General features: G+C 42.9%; 2 protein-coding genes across 3 annotated transcripts; both read right to left on the bottom strand.

Moving 5' to 3' along the window:
• Positions 1-2,833: 2,833 nt before the first annotated feature.
• caiap (CARD- and ANK-containing Inflammasome Adaptor Protein) lies at positions 2,834-6,171 on the bottom strand. The gene is made up of 3 exons (XM_076087287.1): positions 5,007-6,171; positions 4,207-4,371; positions 2,834-3,540 (listed from the first exon to the last, which is right to left on the bottom strand). The coding sequence occupies exons 1-3, from the start codon at positions 6,169-6,171 to the stop codon at positions 2,834-2,836; spliced, it is 2,037 nt and encodes a 678-aa protein (XP_075943402.1).
• A 2,802-nt stretch (positions 6,172-8,973) lies between these two features.
• On the bottom strand, positions 8,974-11,860 carry jun (Jun proto-oncogene, AP-1 transcription factor subunit). Of its 2 annotated transcripts, XM_076087469.1 has the most exons (2): positions 10,958-11,860; positions 8,974-10,736 (listed from the first exon to the last, which is right to left on the bottom strand). In XM_076087469.1, exon 2 carries the CDS (start codon positions 10,691-10,693, stop codon positions 9,842-9,844), a length of 852 nt encoding a protein of 283 aa, XP_075943584.1. In that variant the 5' UTR covers positions 10,694-10,736; positions 10,958-11,860; the 3' UTR covers positions 8,974-9,841. The 2 variants fall into 2 exon arrangements, with proteins under 2 accessions (XP_075943584.1, XP_075943583.1); XM_076087468.1 differs by having other exon boundaries at positions 8,975-11,859.
• Positions 11,861-24,635: the final 12,775 nt, after the last annotated feature.

The following is a 24,635-nucleotide window of genomic DNA, read 5'->3' as shown; positions in this document are numbered from 1 at the left end:
TGAAACATTTTCACACTGAAACCTGTTCTCACTGAAATATGTTGACACTGAAACATGTTCACACTGAAACATGTTCACACTGACAAAGTCTGAAAGTTGAGTCCAAGCCCTTCCTGCATGGTCTGCATTATCATTATGTTACCCCTTAAAACTCCTTAAACTATAGATTAAAAACCCGTAAAAGGAAAGAGTCTGAAGGTTGTAGGTTGAAACCCTGCCTGTGATTTGTCATTTCCTCCTGTTAACCCTCAGAGGGCTGTTAAAGGTGTTTCTTATTGGCAAAAGGCTCTCTTTGAATGAATCAGTGTGTTTCATAAAGACACTCAGATCCTGAACTCATTAAAAAACGTTTCAGAGGAGGAGGTCCGTCTGAACTGGAAAGAAGTTATGACACACATTTGGTTCTTCTGTTGGGACGAAGAGTAAAAACACTTTTTCAACTTTCCTAACTTGTGAAGTGACATGAAACCATCCATACGTGGGCAGGTTTTGACACAATTGGCCCCTCAAGGGCACAGTCATGAAAAAGGCCCCACCACCTCTCTTATACAGAGGCAAGACACACAAACTCTATGATTCTCTTTTTGTTTTGTGTCTTTTTGTTGTCTTCATGCATCTCTCTTTGTGTCTCTTTGGGGTCATTTGGGATCTCATTGTAGTTATTTTGAGCCTCTTTCGTTGCTTTGTATGTCTTCTGTAGTGTCATTGTGGGCCTCATTGTGTCTCTTTGCAGCTTTCTGTGTCTCTTTGTCAATGTTTCTTCCCCTTTCATATAGCCGTTGTGAGTCTCTTTGAGTCATTTTGCATCTGTTTTGCGTCTCTTTGTAGTCATTTTGTGTCTCTTTGGAGTCGTTATATATTTCTTTGTGGTCATTTTGAGTCTCTTCCTGGTTGGAAATGTCTCTTTGCATTACATTTTGTAAGTAAAAGCCAGGGGGCTCCTGATATTTTGGGCCTCTGGGCCCGTTCAGTCCTCCATCCATTGCTGAAATGTCTTTTTATTTTTTAAATGTACAAAATATAAAAGGGCATGCATGGTTTTCATGCTTTTGAATAGATCTAATCTTATAATTTCTATTTAAGTTGTATTTGATTGATTATCTGAATGGTTTAGGGTTTTTAGGGGGTAACAATACCTTAAGAACTTTAATGGTTCTTTATCAGTGAAGGGAATGGGTTGCAAAAGAGGTTCCCACCAGGCATCGAACCATCGATATGTTGCAGTTGCAGTGTATGCAATGCACCCATCAGGCTACCAAGTTGCTCCATGTAACTTCAATTTTTAATTGAATTCAGCGCTTTACCCCAAAGTTGTGTTGATAGATAATTGAATAAAAACATTAGGGATCTTCTTGGATTAGAAAATAGAGAGGCAACTTGAGAAATGTTGTTGTTAGTGGACATATTCTAAACTTTACAATGCATTAACACATATAGTTTTATTTTATGCATTCTTTTTAAATAAATGTTGCTATTTACCACTCACATAGGCCTACCTAAAAACATTGTATAGTAAAGTTAGTTAAAATAAGTTTAAAAATAAATGACTCACTATTATTTTGTCTTTAAATGATAACTAAACTGATTAATTTTGAAATAGTTACATAATTTTTAGCCGGAATAAATTAATTGAGTTCTAATTTTATAAAATATTTTTTATCCTTTAACAAAAAAACATTTTTTAATACTTTAAATGATTATTTAATAAAACACATAATTATCTAAATATGTCTTATGTGATCATTTATAACAGACCACTGAGGTGTGACAAAGCATTTTCTGATGCAGTAATGGTTTTACACAACAGCAGCGCAATGGAAAAGTGACGAGGGAGCGATTCAAAAGAATTACCAAGAACTGAAAAGGTTGCATAAGTGAGGAAACACAAAGCTAGCAGAAAAAACCCCACCATGTCATTCTGGGGTCTAATGGTTTTAGTTTTGTCAGCCACTCGCCTTTTTACATTCATACAGGAAGAAACACATCACATGACAGATGTGAATCACCAGCAGTTACCTTCACCTGCCTATAATCATCCAGCACAACTTGCATCTTTGCAGATCTTTTGTCAATAAAAGGTGAATGAAACATCAAAACATTTAGTTTTACAAATTAAAATAGAGAACACAGCATGTCTACAAGTTATTTATTTGCTCTTAGATTCATGGATAATTTGAGTTAAGAGCACATGTTTCTAACCTGAAATATGACAATGACCCAAATGGAGAAAATTCTACTTTCATGGAGGTCTGTTTCAGAACTGGGATTTCAGTGTTCAAGACACAACTTTATTGACAATGAGAGTGTTGGACATGGGACATATTTACTTCGTAGCCCAAGATAAAAGCTCTCAATCATGCTTTTATTTCAATGTTATTTCTTTCGCAAATGTATGCACAAAAAACATGTCCTCAATACCTTTCACAGGATATGATGCAAGGTTTGAGATATGATTTAATCAATGATTTGACCGATAAAAGAATAGTGTCATTATTAAAGTTACTGTGAGGAACTTTTAACAGGTTATGAATTTAATACAGATGCCTGTATGAACTATAAGCAAACCAGACCATCAGAGAGATTGGGAGCCAACACCAACACAACGCTGCTGGAGACCCAGGCCGTATTGCTGGGCTGATTAGAGGGAAGGGAGGCACAGGAGAACCAGAACCAGGACTGAGCAGACCCTGCTGCGGTAAAATGAGAGGTTTTCTTAAGACGCTGGTGCTTTGTTCACAGGGACCACCAAAATCAACACAAAATAAAAACTCCTCATAGCGTTAAGCTGACATTATATTTCCAGCACCTGTCGTTTTCTCTCTCTTAGCTTCTTTTATTTGATAAGAAACATCTTTCTCATGAGGAAAGTAGCGACGCTCTCATGTTCTGGTGTGTCTCCACTTTCTGCCACCTGCAGAGGTGTCTTCCCCACATTATTGGTCACCTGCAGATTCACCTTCTTCCTCCTCTGCCGCCCCATGTTCCCAGCTTGGCCCCAGTTTACAAGCGCCTTCGCCACCTCCAGGTGTCCGCCTCGTGCAGCACAGTGCAGAGGAGTGTCTTTACTGTGATCCGTGCTGTTGATCTTTGCCCCGGCCTCCAGGAGCAGCACCATCACACTGTCGTGGCCCCTCTCAGCTGCAGTGTGAAGCGGTGTTCTCCTCCATGCGTTCCTCTCCTCCATCCCCTTGTTGTTAAAGTGTAGAAGAGCTGAAACCACGCTGGCGTGCCCAGCAGCTGCTGCGTAATGGAGAGCTGTGGAGCCGTCCATGTCTTTAGCGCCTCCCTTTGCCCTGTGGGACAACAGTGAGCTCACGGCATCTACTTTCCCCTCTGTGGCAGCCAGGTGGAGGGCAGCTTTTTTCTCGTTGTCAGTGGTGTTTGGGTTGGCTTTGGCCGACAGCAGCAAGTCTACCACACAGCGTCCTGACTGGGAAGAGGCCGCCCAGTGCAAGGCTGTCCGCCCTAGCCTGTCTCTGACTCCGGGGTCTGCCTCGCCCTGAAGAAGCCGGATCACTGGGCCTGCATGGCCCTGGAGGCCTGAAGGGAGGAGCTGTAAGGGTTGCCGACTCTGCGACTTTCTCGCCAGATTTAGCAACTTTTGGAGCAAGTGCTGCTAGCTACTTTCATTGTTGTTTCCTAGTTGGCTAAACTAGGCTGGGTTATTTTTAACAATATATCTGACTTACTGTTGTTTCTCCAATGTTGCTGACCCCAGCTTTAGTGAACTGGTAAATACAGAAGAAAGACTGACTCAAGTAAATATGGGTTTATTTGCAATTGAGCAACAAAATCATATTGGACATATATACAGACACACACAATCATAATCAAGAAAGAGCTGCAGTAATGGAGATATAGAATACATGTTGTAATATAGGAGCAATAACTGTGTTGAATATAATATAGATATGTTTATATTCTATGTTCTGTTGTATACTGTACATGTCATGATTTGTCACATGCAAAAATCAGAAAAACAATATAGCAAAAGCAAAATTTAAAGCCACCGAGTGTAAAAATGAACAATATCATTCACTGGTGCCCCCTGGTGGTAGTGTAGAATAACACTGGAGCAGTCAGCAATGTGAGCAGCTACAACGTCACTGACACCCCATTGCTATAAGATGTGTGGAAGAGACACGTCATTATGTTTTAGCAACATTTAGTCCGTGTTGAACGCTTACCTGAAGACCTCAGTGTGACCCAGCTCAGCTGACAACAGGAGAGGAGTGTAGCCCTGTTGGTCTAAAGTGTTCACATTCGCTCCTCTGTCTATGAGAGCGGTTACCACTCCATCATGGTTCTGTTTAACAGCCGAGAAGAGAGCAGAACCCAGAGCCTCTGCACTCAGAGCTCCTCTGGGATTATCTGGAGTTTAGACAAGACAATAGAATATAAAATGTGTTATCGTCTAAGGTTTGCATATGTGCAATATCTGCTATTAAAAAGTGTACATTAAAAACACAACACATCACATCCAGACAGGACACATTTACATAAAAGCACAATACTCCATACAAGCTATATAAAAGGAGCAGGTGCTCGGTGGTGAGGACTGAATCGAGGTTAAATAAATCGGTGTGCTGAGGTAAAAAGCTGGCTTCTGAAAACAAGATATAGTGACAGCTTGTTTGTTTGCAGCTTCCTTCTAACATCTCAAAAAAAGTGAACGTAAAGTGAAAGTAGTAGTCTGCAGCTCCTTAAGACCAATGGAGGATTCACGTGTTGTTGTTTTTCAGCCCTGGAGACGAAAACAACAGCGCCCCCCTGCGTGTGGAGTAGAAGCAGGTTGGTTTGTCCTTTCTGGGCTACTGTAGAAACATGGCGACCAGCTCCGTGAAGAAAACCCGCTCAGTACGTAGATATAAAAGGCTAATTTTAAGGCAACGAAGAACAGGTTTCTTATTCATTTTCAGGTGATTATACACTAAAGAATACACACTTATTAATAATAGATTATATTTATGCCAATAGGTTCCCCTATCACAGGTGAAAAGACTCACCGAGCAGCAGATGTAGAATTGATTCATCGTGGAGCTTGACGGCCTCATGTATAACATCGTATTCCACTTTAGCCCCCGCGTTTAGAAGGACAGTCACCGTTTTCTCGTCGTTCCTGGAAATGGCGTCAAACAGAGCTGTTAGTTCCCGGTTGCTTCTGGCGTCGATGGCGGCGCCGCTCCGCAGCAGCAACTGGGCCGGCCTCCCGTCAGCCCCCACAGTGGCCGTGTGGAGAAACATGTCCTGAGTGTCGTGGCTCTCCGACGGCTTGGCCTCCGCCTTCACCAAGACGTCCACACAACTCAGGCGCTCGTTGTCCGCTGCCAGGTGAACGGAGGTTTTGCCTTGCAGATCCAGAGCGTAGATGGGGGCCCCGGCCTGAACGAGGGCCCCGACTGTCTCGGCGTGACCCCTTCCAGCTGCCCTGTGAAGAGCCGTGTGACCCTTCTTATCCTGCAGGTCCAGTCGGGCTCCTTTGCGGATCAGGAGCTCAATGGCGGACAGGTGACCGCGCTCAGCAGCTACATGTAAAAGAGTCTCGTTGGAGGAATTGACGGAGTTAATATCAGCGTCTTTCAACAGCTCCTCCAGCAGCACTACATCCCCTTCTGAAGCGATCATGTGGATGAGATGTTCTGGTTTACTTTGTGCCGGTTTGGGCTCCTCTGATTTTAGAAGTGGCACGCTCGTGTCTTCCTTTTCAGGGCTTCTAGATGTCTTTGTTCCTTTGGTGGCGGATAAAGAACGAGTCTTCTCAGTTCCATCCAGCCCCTCCTGGTCTCTTTCCAGCAAATATCCAATCAGCTGTCTCCTGGCATCTCGGACACGTTCATTCACACCACCAGCATAGGTCTTGATTCGCTGGTAGAGGTCGGGTTCTGCCAACATGAGACACGGATGGAAGAATATCCGACACGCCCTTTCACCTCTGGCCTCCAGGTGGTCCAGGACCCTGGAGTTTTGATCCATGCGAGTCGTGATGGTCAAGACGACGGATCGCTTCGCTGCCGTCATGACCCCCTCCGCGACCAGAAGATCCAGTAGATCCTCGGTGTGCGAGATCCCGTAAACTAGATCCCTCCTCTTGACCCGGATTACCTCCACAGCATAGGGGTTGATGCAGGTTGATGCCGCTTGAGCGTCAAAACCTTTGAGTATATTCAACATTTTAATCACACAGGGAAAGATTTCCTCAAGCTTTCACACTTCAGCAAGTCATTGTTGTAACTCGTGGTTCTGGCTGTGTGTGTGTGTGTGTGTGTGTGTCCGTGTGTGTGTGTGTGTTATACCTTATTGCTAAGTGAAAACACCTCGCCCTAGCAACAAAATACAGACAGATCTGTCCGGTTCAAGCTGCCCTTTGTGAGATTATATGACCAACCAGTTTAGCATTAGCACGGCTGCAGCAGCACGGCAGTAATGATACCAGTCATACAATATTGTCGTAGTTTGTAATTATACAATGTTTCTTCTGTACAATTCTTCTTTTAAATCATTTTAATAAACAGTCTTGATGTTGTGTTGATAGTAATTTTACTGTTTTTGCTTAATTTTGTATTTTGATGCTTTGGCAACATTGTTCTCGAAACTTTCATTTTGATAAAGTTCCTTTAAATTAATATAATTTTTTTAATTTAACCGTTATTTAGCCAGTATAATCCCATAGAGATTTGGAATCTCATCCTCCTCTTGTCCTGGCCAAGATCATAAGAGGCATACAACTTTCACACAAGTGCCAACATAAAAACACAAAAACCTGATGTAATTGAATTGAGAGAGATAGAGTGAACACGCATTCACTCTAACTGTGTGTGGGTGCAGAGACGTTGCATTCCCTGCATGACCCCATTCTGCTCAATCAAATCAAACTTTATTGTTAATATCTGAAAAGCCTGTGAAATAATAACTAAAACCGTGATGATGATATTGTGCCATATTTTACACCAAACACAAGTCATTTATTTATTTGTGTCAAATGGCAGAAGCCAAACAATACACTACAAATACAAGATCCATTCAAAAGTAGTTTTATAAATCAGAATGTATTAACATGTCAGCAGCATATTAATATAGGGGCTAGTAGATTGATACTTCATGGTTATATATTTTTCCTTATAAAATCTTAGTAATTAACTATAACTGTGAAATAAATGTAGTGGAATAAAATAGGCTATAATAGTTTCCTCTAAAAATAACAGTCAGTATAAAACAATATTATATTAAAAGCACCTCAAAACAAAACAGCAGTGTTGGGTGTCTGGTTGTGAATTTGATTTATTAATGGCGTTGTTTAATTACTTATGGTGCGCTGCATTGTGGGAATAAGTATTGTTCATTTTTTGTTTCTTCTAAATAAACAATCAAATGAAAGAATTACAGATCTACAGTTACTGCAGATTTAGATATTGGATTTTCATTGCGATTTTTTAACATTATAATTTGTATTAATCTATTAATTTGACATCAAACAGACGTCTCGTTGCCTCTGTGTTGATCTTTTCATTGATTTGACCTTCATGCGGTCCAGTGTTGCTCTCGGTTGTAATTTCTCAGGGTTCACCTCGCAGCATTATGCAGAGATTACAGACTTGACTCACTTCCCGTAATGGCCGCCTCCTCCTCCGACGTGACGTGGTTCTTCCGAGCGCGCCCTCTCCTTATATGGAAGGGGCAAGACTCCGCCTTCCGGGAATGATGTCACGCTGCCCCAGGTTTTAGAAATCAGACCGTTTACATAAAGCAGATTTACAGAGGAATTAGAATCATGACGATGATTATAATGATATAGTACTGTAGTGTATTTGTGTTGTGTAAGCAATATGATTATATGCTTTGTTAAAGAGCGCCAAATCAACTTGATATGGCAATAAATGATTGAATCTTGAATATAAGAAAATAATAATAAATAATAAAAAAACAAATATGAATACAAATTGTTTTTTTGGACCTCATAAATGAATAAATAATGAGTAAATCCACCCCAGACCATCAACTTTCTTAATTGTTTTACAATTTAATTGTATAGATATAATAATTGATATTGAATTACCCTCATGTTAGACTCAAACAGTTGAATTAGCTGCTTTATGCATAAAACCATGTTGTGAAAATATTCCTTTAGAATAAATGTATATAAAAGAAAAAAAGAACAATGTGGGCAAAGTGGACAATGAAACATATATATATATATATATATATATTTATCATGTTATCCTTCACTCCATCCATTTAATAACCTGTCCTGTTTCTTTGACTCTTGAAATCATGACAGGTCTGTGTTCATTTAAAGCAATGACTCATACAAGCTGCAGAGAAGAAATGAAGACTTTGAAACTGCAACGTTTCATTTCATCTTTCAGGTCAATGGGTCTGTGTCGCCCTCTAGTGGTTCATTACCAGCAGGACACACTGGTGGCTCGTGAGAGTTCCACACTGTAACCTGACTGCCACACCTAACTGCCACACCTGACCTCGTCCCGCCACATTCACCTGCTGCCACTAGAGTCTATATGCAGGGATGAGGATTATAATATTTGCTGGGTTTACTGTGGACATTAAGTTAATTTACTTTCAGTTGTATACAGATATACACGGTACATAATGTGTAATGGTTTGTCAAAATAACTCTGGGCATACCTGAACATATTCAACATATTGATTATTTGTTCCTCTAAGCTACTTTTATACCTGCTGTTGTAATAACAGTGTATTGTGTCAACAGCTGAGAACGATGGGAGGTTTTATAAGACATGTATACTCTTCAGATATCTGTCTGTGTGAGACATACAGTGGAGATATCTCAAGCTGGACCTGATCTCCTTCAGTGAGCCTGGAACACAATCACTCAGCCCGGATCAATACCTGCACTAATGGAATTTACCTTGAGGTGCTGGGAACTATACCAGCTCTTGCAACATGTTGCAACATGCTTTATTGTTTGAGCTCGTGACATGGCACACCCACTTTTTCTTTCTTTTTCACACACACACACACACGCACACGCACACGCAGACGCACACACAAGAACACAGAGGCAATGTTGCTTCATTTCATCTGGTTTATTTTCATAAATATTGATTAGTTTCTGAATTGATCAGAAAACAAAACATTTAAAAAAAATGTATACAGTATTCTTATTACAAATGGTAAACATAAGTACTCCGAGTTGATCTTATATACATATAACAATGAGTGAAACCCCATTAAAACAAGTTTAGAAAAAAAACAAGTAAATCTTGAAGCTTTTCTAATTGACTTTCTTACAATTAAGAAAGAAACAAGTACATTGTACTGTAACTCAGAAGTCAGGCAGCTTTTGTTACAACGTTTCAGCCGTTTAGAGTTGGCCAACACGCCCAAGTTCGAGGCCTTTATGGCTACACAGCAAGAAAAGTCTCTATTGCAGGTTCCTAAATCCTCTAATACTGAATTTCTCCTTTGATGATCATGATAAGGTCCATGCAGAGCTGGGTGTAGACAATAAAAAAAAAAATCAAGAAAACTTCAGTCCAGTTCCGTTTTAAAAAAGAAAGAAATACAGCATGAAACAGATACAGAAAGGCATCCTGTTTGTTGTCATGCCCCCCCCCCCCCCTCTTGTTCATGGGTGCTGTCACTGTCCCCGAGCCCCTCTCTGGGGACGCGCCACCGGGGAGCGCGTGGCACTTCAGGAACTTCAGTGCAGCCCCCCCCCCCCCCCCGGTCCTGCCAGTGTCGCGCCACATCATCCCAAAACCCCGTCACGATTTACGGGAGATGCAGCCACTCACACTCTCACAGGACGCGTCCGGTTCGTTCAACCACCGTCTTTAATCTCTCTCTCTCTGCTGTCACCTCCTCAGAAGGTCTGGAGCTGCTGCGTTAACATGAGCTGGCACCCGCTGTTGACGTGGTTCATCACCTTCTGCTTCAGCTGGGCCACCTGCTCCCGCAGCATGTTGGCGGTGGACGCGAGCTCCGAGTTCTGGGACTTGAGGTTCTTGACTTTGTCCTCAAGCCTGGAGATGCGCTCCAGCTTCCTCTTCCGGCACTTGGACGCGGCGACGCGGTTCCTCATCCGCTTTCTCTCGGCTTTGATGCGCTCCTGGTTCTCCATGTCGATCGGGGAGAGAGGAGGCGTCTCCCCTGGCATCTCCGGCACAGTTTGGGGCTCCTCTTTGAGCGCCGAGAGCCGGGAGGGCTGCCCGTAGATGGGGGGGAGCTGCGGCGGGGCGGCGGGGAAGGACATAGCCGAGGTGGTGTAACCCGGTGCCGATACCGTGCTGATGGCCGGGTGGAAAGTGTTCAAGTCCTCGTAAACCGGCGAGTCGGAGCGCATGGCTGCGTTGTTGTTATTGTAAACGGCGGCACCGGCAACCGGCGGCAGCGCGGCGTTGACACCGGTCTGAGGAGCCGAGGGGACACTCACGTTGGCGGTGCCCGGCATGTGCTGGTGGTGAAGCTCCGCCAGGGCTCGGACGAACCCCTCGGCGAAGCCCTCCTGCTCGTCCGTGACATTCTTGGGACACATGAACTGGGTCGGGGTCGGCGTGGTGGTGATGAGCCCGTTGCTGGACTGGATGATGAGCCGCTCCAGCTCCGGCGAGGCCAGCTTCAGCAAGCCCACGTCGGGGGAGGTGAGGATGTCGCCGGCTTTGGCGCGGAGGTGAGGCTTCAGGACGCCGGACGGATCGGCGAGATTCAGCGTCATGTTGCGCTTCAGCACTTTGGGGTTGCTGTATCCGAAGCCGGCGCTGTCGTGTTGGGAGAAAGCGTTGAGTGAGTCGTCATAGAAAGTAGTTTCCATCTTGGTATACATGGAAGAGGAACCGAAGTAGCAACTAAAGTCTTCAGCAACACAACTTTTCCTCCCCCGGTTCTTCTGGAAAAAACACACTGGTTTCCAAAACGTCCTCTCTGTGCGTAAAAAGAAGTTCCAAACTTTGGAGTGCGCACTGTTCTTGATGAGACTTACTTCTATCAGAGTGTAATAGTTCACAAAGATGTCGCCAAAGTATCCAGACTTGTATCGAGTCCGTTGAGTGGCTCTTCACTGTTTCTCGTCAGCCACCGACACTGTTGGTCCGCGGTGCTCGCTCTGCTCCGGGTGCGCGTGTGTGTATACTCTGAGCCCGGCAGCGTGGAGGCTAAACCTTATCTGCTGCCGCTGCCTCTCTAAAAATAGCCATGATGTCACGACGGGGCTCTCCTATTGGCTGGGGGGCGTGTCGTTAGCGCGGGGAGGAGGGAGGAGGGAAACCAGCCCTTTCGATAAGGCGCGTTGCCTTGACGACCACCCAGAAGATTCTTAGTCTCGCGGTGGATTGTGGGATGAGGTAATGCTGCGAGGAGAGCGTGAGCGCGGTGCATTGTGGGATGACGTATTGTTTTTGAATCTCTGGTTACCCGCTTTACTGTCAGAGGCGGGACAGTGAAGTGTTGCTGCTGTACGTCTCTCTCTCTTCTTACAGAAACAAACAAAACTAAAACAAAACTAAAACGAAATAAAAAATAAAAAAACATGACACGGAAGTTGATGCAGAGGGTGAGAAAAATAGATACAAATAAATACATAAAAAATAATAAAAAATAAGAATAAGTAAATAAATGATAAATAAAAAAATATTTAGGGTTAGGTTCAATTTGTAGTTGTAATCAACAAACACTTATGTTTATATAATTTGACTTGAATAATCAACATGTTCATAATATAGTGCAAGATGTCAATAATACTGACTTTTATTTATAACACTTTTTCTATTAACATGTTGTACTTGTAGAAGTCTTACATTTAACCTCGTAGGAGCCCTTAAAAGTACAGTTGAATGATCTCTAATAGCCTAAATGATTTAATTGTATTATCATTACAGTAAATGAAAGAGACGCTTTCTTTTTTATTACCACATATTTGAAAAATGATCTGGCTTCATAACAGCTAAAAAATCAAAACAGCTATTTTGATTTCAAAATACCATTTTGTGATACAGTAAAGGGAAATTGCTCTTCTATGCGATTCTATTCTATTTTGCAAATCAAAGTTTATTCCACTTAAATACAAATAGCCATATTACATGATATGACATGAATACATTATAAATGCCTCTGTAAATTTAGATTATATTCTACATTGTTATAATATTTTATTCAGTATTGTATTGTATTTTATTATATTCAAATATATTATACTCCATTCTATTCTATTCTACAGTATTCTATACAGTATTTTATAAGTATTATTTTCTAATCTGCATTATTTATTGTTTTTTTCCCTAATCTGCGGTCTTCTATTCTTTGCCAAAAGTCTACTTTGCTGCTGGATCAGACGTCTAATCTTTACAGCTGGAGAAAGTTGTGAGTTCGTATAAACTTGGAAAAAGTGAGTGAAAACAAATTATATATATTTTCCACATGTGTGTGCGCTCATGGTGGAAAGTCTTCTTTTGCTGAAAGTGTCATGTTTTGCTTCTCAGTCCTGGACATCGAGGTGGTCTCTGGTAGGTGGTCCGGTCCCCTATAAGTTGTCCCATATAGCACACATACTGTACACAAAACACTAGTTTAGATTAGTGGGAGTTAGAATTTGACACCTGGGCAGGTCAATATGAACATACACATAATTACTTATATAAGAAATGCATTAAATCTGAGTTATTTACCTGAAGCGTATAGGGCCAAGTCCATCTCATTGAGTCACGTGCTCTGCTACCTCGCACTCTTTCCTCCCTGCAGTCATTAGCAGACGGATTTAAAAGGACCTTTTTGCTTTTACTGCATAGACCACACGTCTGAGAAGCTACATTTAAGACCTTTTATTTCTGCTACGACTACAAATTGTTGAAGACAGATCCACAGACGTCTGTTCGTCCTCATAAAGAGCGAGCACATTTCCTATTATCCATGTCAGGGTGTGTAATTAGTGTAGACCAGTCCATTGTCCCCTGGCCCTTGGTTAGAAATCACGTCTGGTTTAATGGCGGGAGGTTAACCGGCGAGTCCCTCTAGTCCTCCACACTCTCACTGTCTGGGTCATTTTCTGCCCCGCCAGCTTTACCGACTACCTCCAGCACACAACGTCTAAATATGTCGCCCTTGTGTGACGAGTAAATCAGTCCCCCGGCGCTGGCTGGCTCAGAGAGGCACCTAAGGAGGAGGAACCGGATCATAAAACACCACCACAGTCTGACTTTTTATGGCTGCTAATGTCGTCTTTATGTACTGTTGTATATGTCAAACCATGGCAATCAATAAAGTGGCATATGAATCTGATCCAACTGGTCAACTTAACTGATCTCGTGCAGTTTATTTTTTGATTGAATGGAGGTTAAGGTTGGTCCTTGAGGCTCACATGGCAAGAAATAAACCTCCAGAACTTTTTCTTTATTTTCTTTCATTTTTTTCTGCGTTTCTCTATATTTGGATTAACAGCCTAACAGGTATCTCCAAATGTTCTTTCAGTCTTTCTTATGCTTTCATTTTCTGCCAGTTCAATTCACATTGTCGTACTTTTATACCTATCATAAAATAAGGAAGCAGAATAAGGACCAGTCGCTTAGTTGCTTGTTTACACTCGATGTTCCACTGGCACATTCTGAAATATTTATCCACTTTGGCTCATTCATCTATTTATGACCGCTTTTCTTCTGAATTGCAGCAAATGAAAGACTCATAAGTAGGTGGTCTAGTGCCCCCCCCCCCCCCCCCCACCTGACAGCAGGGATCCTCGTGTATGACTCCGCCCATTGTCCCAAATAGAGGAATTAAGCTGAGGGTAGAACACATGATGTCATTTAAAGTTATTATCTCGTTTGAATTAAAGCTCTTTTCGGAGTCAAATGGCACGGCAAAAGTCAGACCTCTGTGAATTCTGTTTTATATACTTTCGAATAGTGTTTAATACAGAGTCCTTAAATGTTTCAACATGGCTGGAGCGCTGGATGAATCGGTTCTGCCTTTCTTCCCCGGTCGCCATGCGTAATGTTATAAAGAGGAAACCACAGCACGGTAGTTTGCCAAAGTGTTTTTCTGTGTAGGAATGTATGGGAGAGTTAGCATGGAGGAACCCTGCTGGTTTAAGTCACAATTTAACACCAGGTTGGGATATCCTGCTGCCTGTTATGGTTCAGGACATTTGGTCACTTGTGGTCACATGCCAGGTCCGGTAGTAACAGATTACATGTAATCAGGATTATGAAAATTAGGAACTATAATCAGGTACAATTAGATTACAGTTACATTCTCAAGGATTGCTTAAATTTTTTCATTGCATCTTTCAAATATAAGTATGTTTTTGTAATGGTAATTAGATTTGACCAATTCTAAATGCCAAATACTGCTGAAGTTAGTAGCTCCTCTCAGGTTGCCAGGTTTGTTAATGGTGAATTAGCTGATATTAGTTTTAGGTTTTTAGTGGTGATTTATGGATAGTGGAGTTTCATACCTTTTTATTTACATTGAAAAAAGAAAATTAACAATTTAAGTAAGTGCTCCTCTTGCGTTACAAGAGCAAAATCCTACATGTTTCAGTCCCTGCTACCAGCACTAACAGGGACTCTTTTTTGAGACTTTGTGTTCTTATTGAATTATTTCTGGTTGGTGGAGCTAGCTGCAGGCTCTCAGGACTTTGGGAAGTGAGGTTTCAGTACTGACGAAAGAATGAACTACAGCAGGATAGTTGGACAGGTAGCAGCAGGATGGCATTCATCCTCTGGGGACCATGAACATCTGTGAAATCTTTTTAATGAAATCCAATCAACAAAGTGGTGGACAGACCGGCGGACAGACTGACCGACCGACCAATCAAGAGACCGACAGACCGACAGACGGAACAACCGCCAGGACGAAATTACCGTCTAGGTAATGTCTTCTGGTCAACACATTTTGGTAAACAGACAAAAAGTGAAACTGCCAACTCAGGGTCTTGACTTAATAGTTACAATATGAACACACATTTAAAACATCTTGTTGTTATTATTTTATACGACACATGTTGTGGTGATTCAACTCCTTTTCCTTTTCAACTTTCCTTTCCTCTCCACCTGTTGATTAACAACGAACAAAGACTCTCTACTGTACTGTTTTCCTGCTCAGCTGCATCCTGACCTGAGGAGGTCTCCAAGTGAGCCTTCTGAGTTGTCTAGTCTTTTTTTTCAACTGTTTTTTTAGAGAGTCTCACCTCTCTCACTGCCTCCATCCTGACGTTACCTCAGCGCTGTATTTCCCTCTGGACTTAAACCCCCCACACACTTTGCCTTTCTCTTGCCTTTCTCCTTCTCGTCTCTCTCTCTGTCTCTCTGTCTCTCTGTCTCTCTCTCTGTCTCTCTGTCTCTCTCTCTGTCTCTCTCTCTCTCTCTCTCTCTCTCTCTCTCTCTCTCTAGTCCCTCTCATCTTACCCGATATCAGTGGCTGTCCAGGCAGCAGGATTTCCCCTGTGATGGAAACAGGCTGTGGCCCATTTGTATTGTTTCAGCGGTTCTTTTCAGTGAAATCTCACAGTGCACTCTGTGCTTGTGTTGGTATCATTAAAAGCCAAACCACCGGACAAGGACAAGCACAACTGTAAATCCAGTGAAACATAAAAAAACAAAACAGGTTTTTACGTCAAACTGAGCACCCCTTGAGGTTTGCAGGGTGAGTGAGAGACAGGGAGACGGACTGTTGAAGCTTTTGAGACGGTGCACACTCACAATGGTCTTAGCCTGTCAGAACAATTGTTGTTTCAGCTGTTATGAGAAGGGAAAAAAAGCACCCGGCGGTCTAGATTGTGTGTTGAACTGCAAGCTCACACACTCAGATGTGTATGTGCGTACACGTCCGGGTCCGCCTTTACTGGAAGCGCATGGACTTGTAAACGTATTTGTTATCATGTGAGGACACTGAGCAGGTAGATCGTATTTAGGCCAATATTTAGTGATGGTCTGAGAACCATGATTGTCTGTGTACATTTTTTTGCCGGTTCATCGAGTAGTTTTACCAGATGAGGAGAAACTTAAACATGCTGGTGACGTCAGAGGAAAAGTCAGAGAATTACTAAAGCCATCGGGATTCATTCTCTGGGGACCATGAACGTATGTAACATCCGTTTAGATATTTTAGTCCAGACCGACAGACAAACAGACGGAGAGGCGGAGAGGCAAAGAGACCAAGAGACCAACAGAGGCCGAAAGACCGTCAGACAGACTGACAGACCGACAGACTGACCAAGAGACCGACACATAGGCCAACCTACCGAGAGGCCGTGAAACCAACAGCGCGACAGACCGACCAACAGACTGACAAACTGACCAAGGGACCAACACACCGACAGATATAAAGACCGATCGGTCGACCAGCCGAGATGCCGAGGCCGACAGACTGACCAGCAAACAATCGACAAACCAACCAAGAGACCGATAGACCGACACACCGACCGGATAACCAACAGTTGTTAATATAAAAAGTCTTGACTGTGGTGGACCACCCAACCGACTGAGAGACAGGCCGACATTGTTCAGGTTTTTAGGAGAATTCTTTGGACACAGTGCATTCGGGATATGCATCTCAATCGGTTCTTTTTTAAATAACTTGAAAAACACGATTTTTGCAAAATTGAAAACGAAAGATTGGGTTCTTCCACACCTCCTTCTTGCTCTTCTTTTGTTCTTTTCCACTTCGTCCTCATCCTACATCACATCTTTCATTCTCCCTGATTGCCTCCATTTTTATCATCCTTACCTGCACACACACACACACACACACACACACACACACACACACACACACACACACACACACACACACACACACACACACACACACACACACACACACACATGCTCATCCTGACACATTAACAAGATACCGCAGCAGCCATTTTCTTTAATGAACGAGAAAAGACACAGCTAAATGACAAACGGCCCTCTTTCCCTTCTGGATTTACGATATGGTGTAAAAGCAGGAATCATTGCGTTTGATTACTACACACAAACACACATACACACTGAATCTCCCTGAGGGATGTCTCATTGTTACGCCCTTCAACAAGAGTAGGGAATGAGTGTTTGATGCCGGTCTTCGACTGAATTCTTTTCAGGCTCTGTTTTAATTAATTTGCCCATAAAACGAACCGTGATTCCCAGCAGCCTCTCTGGCACCCTGAGCCACAAAATACTTTATTAGCTTTGACAATGAATCGTCGCTAACTACCCAGACTAATCACATCTTGGATTTATTGGTCAGAATCATATGGAATATCGATCGGCTCTCCCTCATTTTGACCCTTTCAGCGCACTGTAACTCACCCGGCGAGTGACATCATTGGGTAACTGTGGGCACAGTGCGAGCTCTTACGACTTTTGCTTTTTTATCAAAACCAAGAGAGAAGCAGGAGAACAGCTTCAGTTTAAGGGTTAAACAGACTGGGATTTGTCATGTTTTTTTGGGGGGGTGGGGGTGCTTGTCTGCATGCGTTTTTATTTGTTGTCTCAGAGTAATTTAATCTATGAGAGTGAGTCTGGGCCTCATTATGTAAATGAAATAACCTCATCTAGAAAGAAAGGCAGAGTGAGCCACAGCAGGACACAAAGACACACAGTAGTGTACACTCACAGAAGCACTAACACACACACACACATACACACACGGGCAAAGTAAATGGCCTTTTTGACACCACATAGCAGCTTGTGTGTGTGTGTGTGTGTGTGTGTGTGTGTGCACTCAGAGACCTGTATGAGTCCTCAGCTGGCTCTGTTCAGCCTGTAACAGGGAGGTGAGTGTGTCACCAGGGAGAATGATCGATAGCTATTAAAACCCACCAGTGCCGCGATCCAGATGGAGGGCCGTTTGTGTGTGTTTGGCCATGATCAAGCACCGTGTTTGTACAGGTGGGACACTGTATGGTGGCAGTGCTAACCTGTTCCACTCCATTTACCGCTGCAAGCTGGCTGGAGAGTGGGGGGGGGGGGTGGACCTCACCAACCGCACAAGCTGTGCGTGTGTTGTAGTACATCTTGGGCTGCAGTTGTGTTGTTTGTGTGTGTGTGGGGGGTTGTCGGTGTGTGTTTGGACTCGCTGGTTATTCTGGTCTTGCTTTTCAGAGCCAATAAAAAAAAATGTCGAGGGAGGAGGGAGGAGGGGGCTGAGCAATTGTTTTAAGTCGAGCAGCAGTTTCAGTTTGTGGCTGGGAGCACCAAATGTTGTATGAATGACACGACAATTTTTCAGTCATTTAGCGTGCAATACAAACGCCATTATTGTTTTTCCGCTTGTCATTTTATGCCATTTAGTCTGTACCGACTGCGACGTAAACGTATACATGTGTGAATACGCAACGCTGAGCTCTAGTGACGTAGTATAAAACGTGACTACTCATGGTGAGCGCGAGGGGAGATGGATCGGTCGAACAAACACAGGTTTTCTTAAAGTTACAATAATAATGTTTGAGTTTATTGCACTTATATTACGTTGTTTAAGTTTTAATCAAGCAAACCATGATGTTCTTCCTGAACCTAACTAAGTGGTTGTGTTGTCTAAAACCTAACAAAGTGGCATAAAATGACATGAAAAAGCCTGGAATACGTTATCATGACATGCCGAGTGTCCTTACAATGTCGTGCTATTTCAGTCTGGTCTCATCCAAAGACTGTATATAAGAACTGGACGTAGTTATCGTCGTTTTGAAGCCTCGAGTTTGTCACGCTTCTGGAACAGAGCAGAGACTCAAGTGCAGAGACAGGCACTGGAGACGAGGTGGAAGGCAAGGTTCTTTTACTGGTCACCAAAAAGTAATAAACAAGAACTCAAAACGACTCCAACAGGGAGCGGACCGAAAAGCCAAAAACTGTAGAAAGGCAAAGTCACTAATCATCGAAACAAACACGAGGACAAAATACCAGAACATGAAGCACACGCGGGGAAGGACAAATACAATCTGACAACCAGAACAGGGAAAGCAGGGGAGTATATATATGTGTGTGGGGTGATCAGAGGGAAAGGCCCGGGGCAGGTGATTGAACACAGGTGAAGTGAATGAAAGCAATCAGGAGACACTCAGACACAGAGACAGAGGACGGAGCCGGGAGGAGACCAGGGGCGGAGCCTAAACCCGTTGCCATCTTTAATGACGTCTGTCACCATCTTGTTTTTTTCACAACCAACGAACAGACGTCACCACATTTGGAATTGCGGAGGAGTGACGAAGGGACACCATATGCGGCTCTAGCGGCAGCGACCTGTCAATCACAGTAGCCCCGCCCTAAAGCATCCCCTGCTTCATGGTCTGTTTGACTCTAAATGGATCATAAGTTACTAAATGAACATCATGCTGTATTGAAGAAGACTTGAAACTAGAGATTGAGACCATAAACTCATGTTTACAATGTTTACTGAGGTAATAAATCAAGAGAGAAGTAGAGTCATTTTCTCATAGACTTCTATACAATCAGACTTCTTTTGGTCAGTAGAGTGAATGCAGGTTTAAGGAATTTCCACATTGGCTTCACTCGGCAGAACCGGAGGTTGCCGCCTGGTCTCATCCAGGATTCATAGGACAAGCTACGACAAATAATGTGCCGTAATTCGTAGATATCCCACTAAATCTACTTTGAATGTTATCTACGTAATCTTGAACGAGGAAACCGTTGTTTGATCCCCGTGTGAAATGAGAACAGCACTTCTGTCATTATTTTAACCCAAACGGCGATCTTTTTCTAAACCTAACCAAGTAGTTTTGTTGCCTAACCCTAAACGAGTTTCTTTTGAAGACTAGAGTTTCTTTTGAAAAGATCATATGGACGTAAAGAGCAGAAATTGACATGTGTTGTTGGCTTTTTGTTGAAAGAAACGAAAGAAGGACGAATGGAAGTTTGTTCTTTTTCATTTCACTGAAGGAGAGAGAAATACAGGTCAGAGAGAGAGAGGCTTCTACAAATAAATAATGACTCACCGCCCAGTGAATATTTTGCTTAAATTATATTCGGGCTTCGTTGGATATGTGATAAGTATAAGGGAACCAGATCTCACACACTACAGTCCTATGAAACAAGAGACATGTAACTTAAAAAAAAAACAGACTCTTGCTCTCTCCATCTCTCTCTCTCATGCACACATGTATGTGCACACTCGCACAGAGAGAGATCGTCCTCTGAGACACTATGAAACCTGATCACAGATCAATACTGAGTGGTGTTATGGTTGTTGGGGGAGGGGGGGGGGGGTCAGACTTTGATGGTTGTCTGGCTGCTGGAAGAGGGATTTTATACCACATTTATACAGCAGTAAGCCCATGGAAAATAATACAGGACACCAACTTTATCCAGATCAAGACTCTAATCGCTCTTTCTAATTTTAAATAGGACTCAACAGTTTTAAAAAGCAGATCTAATTGCGATTATTTGACTGATATTGCAATTGCAAGATTTGCGATATTGCGATATTTTTCATTGTCATTGAAAAACCTGGTAATAAGATCATAGTGTGATTTCTTGTCGTGATCTGTACCAAAACAAAAAGGTTTTCTTAAGTCTGTAGAATATGATGTGTCGGCCTGGACGCCATATTGTGATCTCGATAGAATAAGAAATTGAAGTGTGCAGCCTTAGTTTTAAAACAAGCCTCCGTAACTTCTGCCGAGCAGCAGCCGATGGCTAAAAGAGACAATGATGGAATGGAACGGTTTATGCTACAACACAGTGCAACAGTATCACAAGTAGAGAATGGCAATAAAGTCAGAAACTTGGCTAAGTAATGTCAGTTATACAGGAATATCTACCTGAAGTTTGCGTACATTAGTCAAGTGTATCAAATTGTGTTTTGTAACTAATGACTTCAACTTTTCATTTGAAGGAGGAAGAGTGTGTTATTCTAGACTCAGTCTCAGCATTCAGTTTTCATGGGAAAATAGGCGTGTGCAGGTTGGTAACGGAAGTAGCGTTCAGCCCCCGGCTAATCCAGATGAGTTAGCGAGCTTCAAATGTTGAATTAAACATTGAATTTAATGTAGTTGGGAGAAACCATAACACCAAATTCTCTTGATTATCTCTCCCTCTCTCTCTCTGTAAACGTGTGTTTGTTTGGCGCTAGGTTGGGGCGAGGCTGAACCGCTGAAGGACATAGTTGAGTGACAGTAGCTGATTCTGTGTTACCTCAGTCGCTACCTGTAGCTGTCAGTGTGTGTGTGTGTGTGTGTGTGTGTGTGTGTGTGTGTGTGTGTGTGTGTGTGTGTGTGTGTGTGAGAGTTGGCACATGACTCCACTTCAGAGTCAACAATGAAACAATGAATCTCATTCTCTGATTTTTTTCCGGCCCCCTCCCTGCCTTTTTTTGTTTTAATGTTTAACCCATTTCTTGTCAAAATGATATATTCCTTCTTTCCTCTCCTCCCTGGCTCTCCGGTATCATCGTGGAGATTATAGCCAATAAACATGCTGGTCGTCCTGTTGCCTTGCCAACCTAGCAACAAATATTTGGAGCTATGTGGCACCTTCCACCAACATTCCAGGATCTGCTGTTTTGGAAAGTTCTCCTGTCGGTCGTCGTTCTCTCCTCCTTCTTTCCTTCACTCTCAGCCCTCCCCCCCCCCCCCCCCCCCCCCTCTCTCTCTCTCTCTCTCTCTCTCTCTCTCTCTTCACTGTCTCCCTCCTTCTCTTCTCTGCCTCCCTCTAGATAAATGGACTCTTTGTCTCCTGGTGAAATGAACTTGAAAACAGTAGTTGGGACAAGTGGTTCTGTCTAACAGCAGGGACACACACTGTAACTGGATAGAGATCAGGAATAGAGAGCTCACGTGGTTTTACGTGGTTGCTAACAAATGAGACGACTAAACGTCCTCACTAGAACACGAGTCCTCCTCTAGTTTAGTGGTGGTGGTGATGAAGTCATGTGACCGTGGTAGAGTTCGTTTAGCTTTTTACTTCTGCTGATTTCATTCACGCTTCAAAAATCATAAAAATGGTGTTCATTTGTCACTATTATCTTGTTGAACAAAACTTGTTATTATCATAAACATTTTTTTTACCACAGAGATTATTTTCTGCAATATTCCAAAATCCGATGGAAAAATCCCATCGACTTGTTGTTGAGGAGAACCAGTGCGATTCCGACTTCTGGGGTTGGCCCAAATGAATGCGTCATCCCTGCAGCACTCTATAGTAACAACTAAGTTTTGACAAGCCCAGTGCTCCACTAAAATATGACTAGTGTACTGTAAATACTCTGATACGCTTGAGGAAAGGACGTAAATGAATAGGATCAAGGTCTTGCAAACAATAATCCATAACATGGTGTCAGTGCAATGTGTAGTATATTCAGTACAAACAGTATATTCAGTATAAACAGTATATTCAGTATAAACAGGCTGTGGTTGCAATAGCGGCGACCCCCTCTCACTACCATGCGGTCAAATACAACACCACTGCTGCATGGACTTGTCTCTGACCTGTGGTGGAAACTCAAGTACTCAAGTACTGAATATAATTACTGTTGGATGAAGGATGTGAATACTTCCTTCAACACTGTTTTAAAACTGGACACTTTACTGTTGTACACACAGGACTGTAATAAATGCACGCTTGCAGCAAACCAGTGAGCCCGACGAGTCTCAATCGTTGATCAGAGAATCCTCAGTTAATCATGAGATTGAGTTATGACTTGGCCGAGTTATCGCCGGGCTGCTGAGAGGCGATCAATTCTTTGATTCTTTGTGATATCTGAAACTTCTGACAAGTGATATACAAGCGGTGCCTGGGAATGTGCCTACCTAAGGATTTACGTGCCGGCTTGCACACACATACTGTGCACAACGTCGGTAGCAGCTTGCAGTGTGCAGTCCTGCAGCACGTCTGCGTGCTGATGGAAACCAGGAGGTCTGCGAGGCATCCAGCTCATCAGGTCTCGTAGACTCTCATCCTGAGGGTTTTACGCCTTGATGTAACACGTGTAATGATACATATATCTCCACAATATGAAGCACGGCTTGTTTCATCATTGTCATCAAATGACTTTGCTGCTGCTGTTGCTCTATCGATCACTGCACAGACAAGAAGAACAGTCTGAACTTACTAAGAGAGACAGCGGGGACTGTTGTTGTAAATTGAGCTTCTTAGCGTCCTGTAACTGTTCAGGGTTGCATGAGATCAATGCCGGTGTACGGTGTCTGGTTTGCTGTCCGTGTTTTTGTCTGATGAACAAAGTCTTGTGATTGAATGTGTCCTTTGTGTTTTATGTGTGCCGGTGAGCTTTATGTACATTTATCAGTATGAGTCAATAATCCATGTTAGAGTAAGACATAGTTGTTTAGCCTCATTTTAGTAAATATTTGTCTCTTGTTTTGTTTCACTTGTTAATTGTTTTGTTATTTGTTGAAGTCATTTTTTGACTCTGGTTAATTTACCTCTTTTTGTAGTCGATTTTCATCTCTTTGTAGTTGTTTTGGTCTGTTTATAGTATTTCTGTTTCCCTTTGTAGTTGTTTTATGTTTCTTCGTGTTCAATTTGAGTCTCTTGTTGGTATGTGACATTTTGTAAGTGAAGTCCAGGGGGGCTACAACCTTGAGCCCTTGGGCCTGCACCCAGTTGGCCCTTTTAGTAATCCATCCACAGCGATGAGAGCGATTAATTTCTTACAAAGTTGTTAGAAGAACTTGCGATCTTGCAGAATGTCGTATGTGTATGTGTGTGTGTGTGTACATCATTTGAGTTTGAGGTGTCTGCAATCAGTAGCTAACTCTGTGGAATGCACTTCCGCCCTCTCAACCAATCATTAATCTGTATTTACTCAGGGTAGCTCGGGGCTCTCTGGCCGTGAGAAATCTTTCCCAATTCACCTCTATACTTTAGCACACTTGTGTGTGTGATTGTGTGTGTGTGTGTGTGTGTGTGTGTGTGTGTGTGTAGTCAGACTGGTTTGTCAGAGAGGAATAGAAAAAAAGTCTCAGCCGAAACTGACACATATAAGCGCATGCTCTCCATGTTTCACATACAAACGAGTGATTTAGTGAGCGGTTGGAATCCTGTCTGCACTTAAAGTCATGCCTCTATCTCAGAAGGTTAAGGGCTATGGCTCTTATCACATACTGAGACTGTGCGTGCGTGTGCGCATGCATTAGCGTGCTTGTATGTGTGTGTTTGTATAACCCTGTGCATGTGTGTCTGTGTGTGCATGTGCATGTGCATGTTTGAGAAAACACAGACTGGCCCATGGGACTGCTCAGGCTGTGTGTTTTGGCTCCGTCAGGCAGACCATTGCGATGGCGTCGAAGGTCAGGTGGTCCGGCCAGAAGGCCCAGATATATTTGTATGTTTGAATTGGGTATGCAGGCCTGATGAATGACCTCTGCGGGAAGTTGATGTGCACTTCCTTAGCTCCCGGCGGGTTTTGTGGGATTCTCAAGACACTTCCCAAAACCGTTCTGCACATCTCTGTGCAGGGTGAGGGGTGAGATGGTGATGAGACAGGCCACCCTTAGGTTTTACACCTGGTACTCCCTGAAATAAAGCGTCCTTAAAGCAACACATTTATCACTCACCTGTGTCAAAGAGATTACAAGCAGCTGTAGAATCTCTGGCGATATGTGTTAAAATATGAACACATGTTTTAAAACCAATGCTCTATTTCTGCAGAACCAGCGAGATACGATTGACTTCGGCAACAATGTTGTCAGCAGGGAAATCACATGATACATA

Source organism: Anarhichas minor, unplaced genomic scaffold, assembly GCF_050575085.1.
Source record: "Anarhichas minor isolate MPS153535 unplaced genomic scaffold, ASM5057508v1 ptg000010l, whole genome shotgun sequence".
NCBI lineage: Eukaryota > Metazoa > Chordata > Actinopteri > Perciformes > Anarhichadidae > Anarhichas > Anarhichas minor.
Note: the sequence above shows the minus strand (reverse complement) of the source record. Positions and strands in the feature narration are given on the sequence as shown.

Coding starts and splice junctions, on each gene's coding strand:
- caiap (XM_076087287.1), bottom strand. CDS start 6,171: ATGTTGAATATACTCAAAGGTTTTGACGCTCAAGCGGCATCAACCTGC. Junction 4,372..5,006: donor AATTCTACATCTGCTGCTCG/GTGAGTCTTTTC, acceptor TCTAAACTCCAG/ATAATCCCAGAGGAGCTCTG. Junction 3,541..4,206: donor CCTGTTGTCAGCTGAGCTGG/GTCACACTGAGG, acceptor TCCTCCCTTCAG/GCCTCCAGGGCCATGCAGGC.
- jun (XM_076087468.1), bottom strand. CDS start 10,801: ATGTATACCAAGATGGAAACTACTTTCTATGACGACTCACTCAACGCT.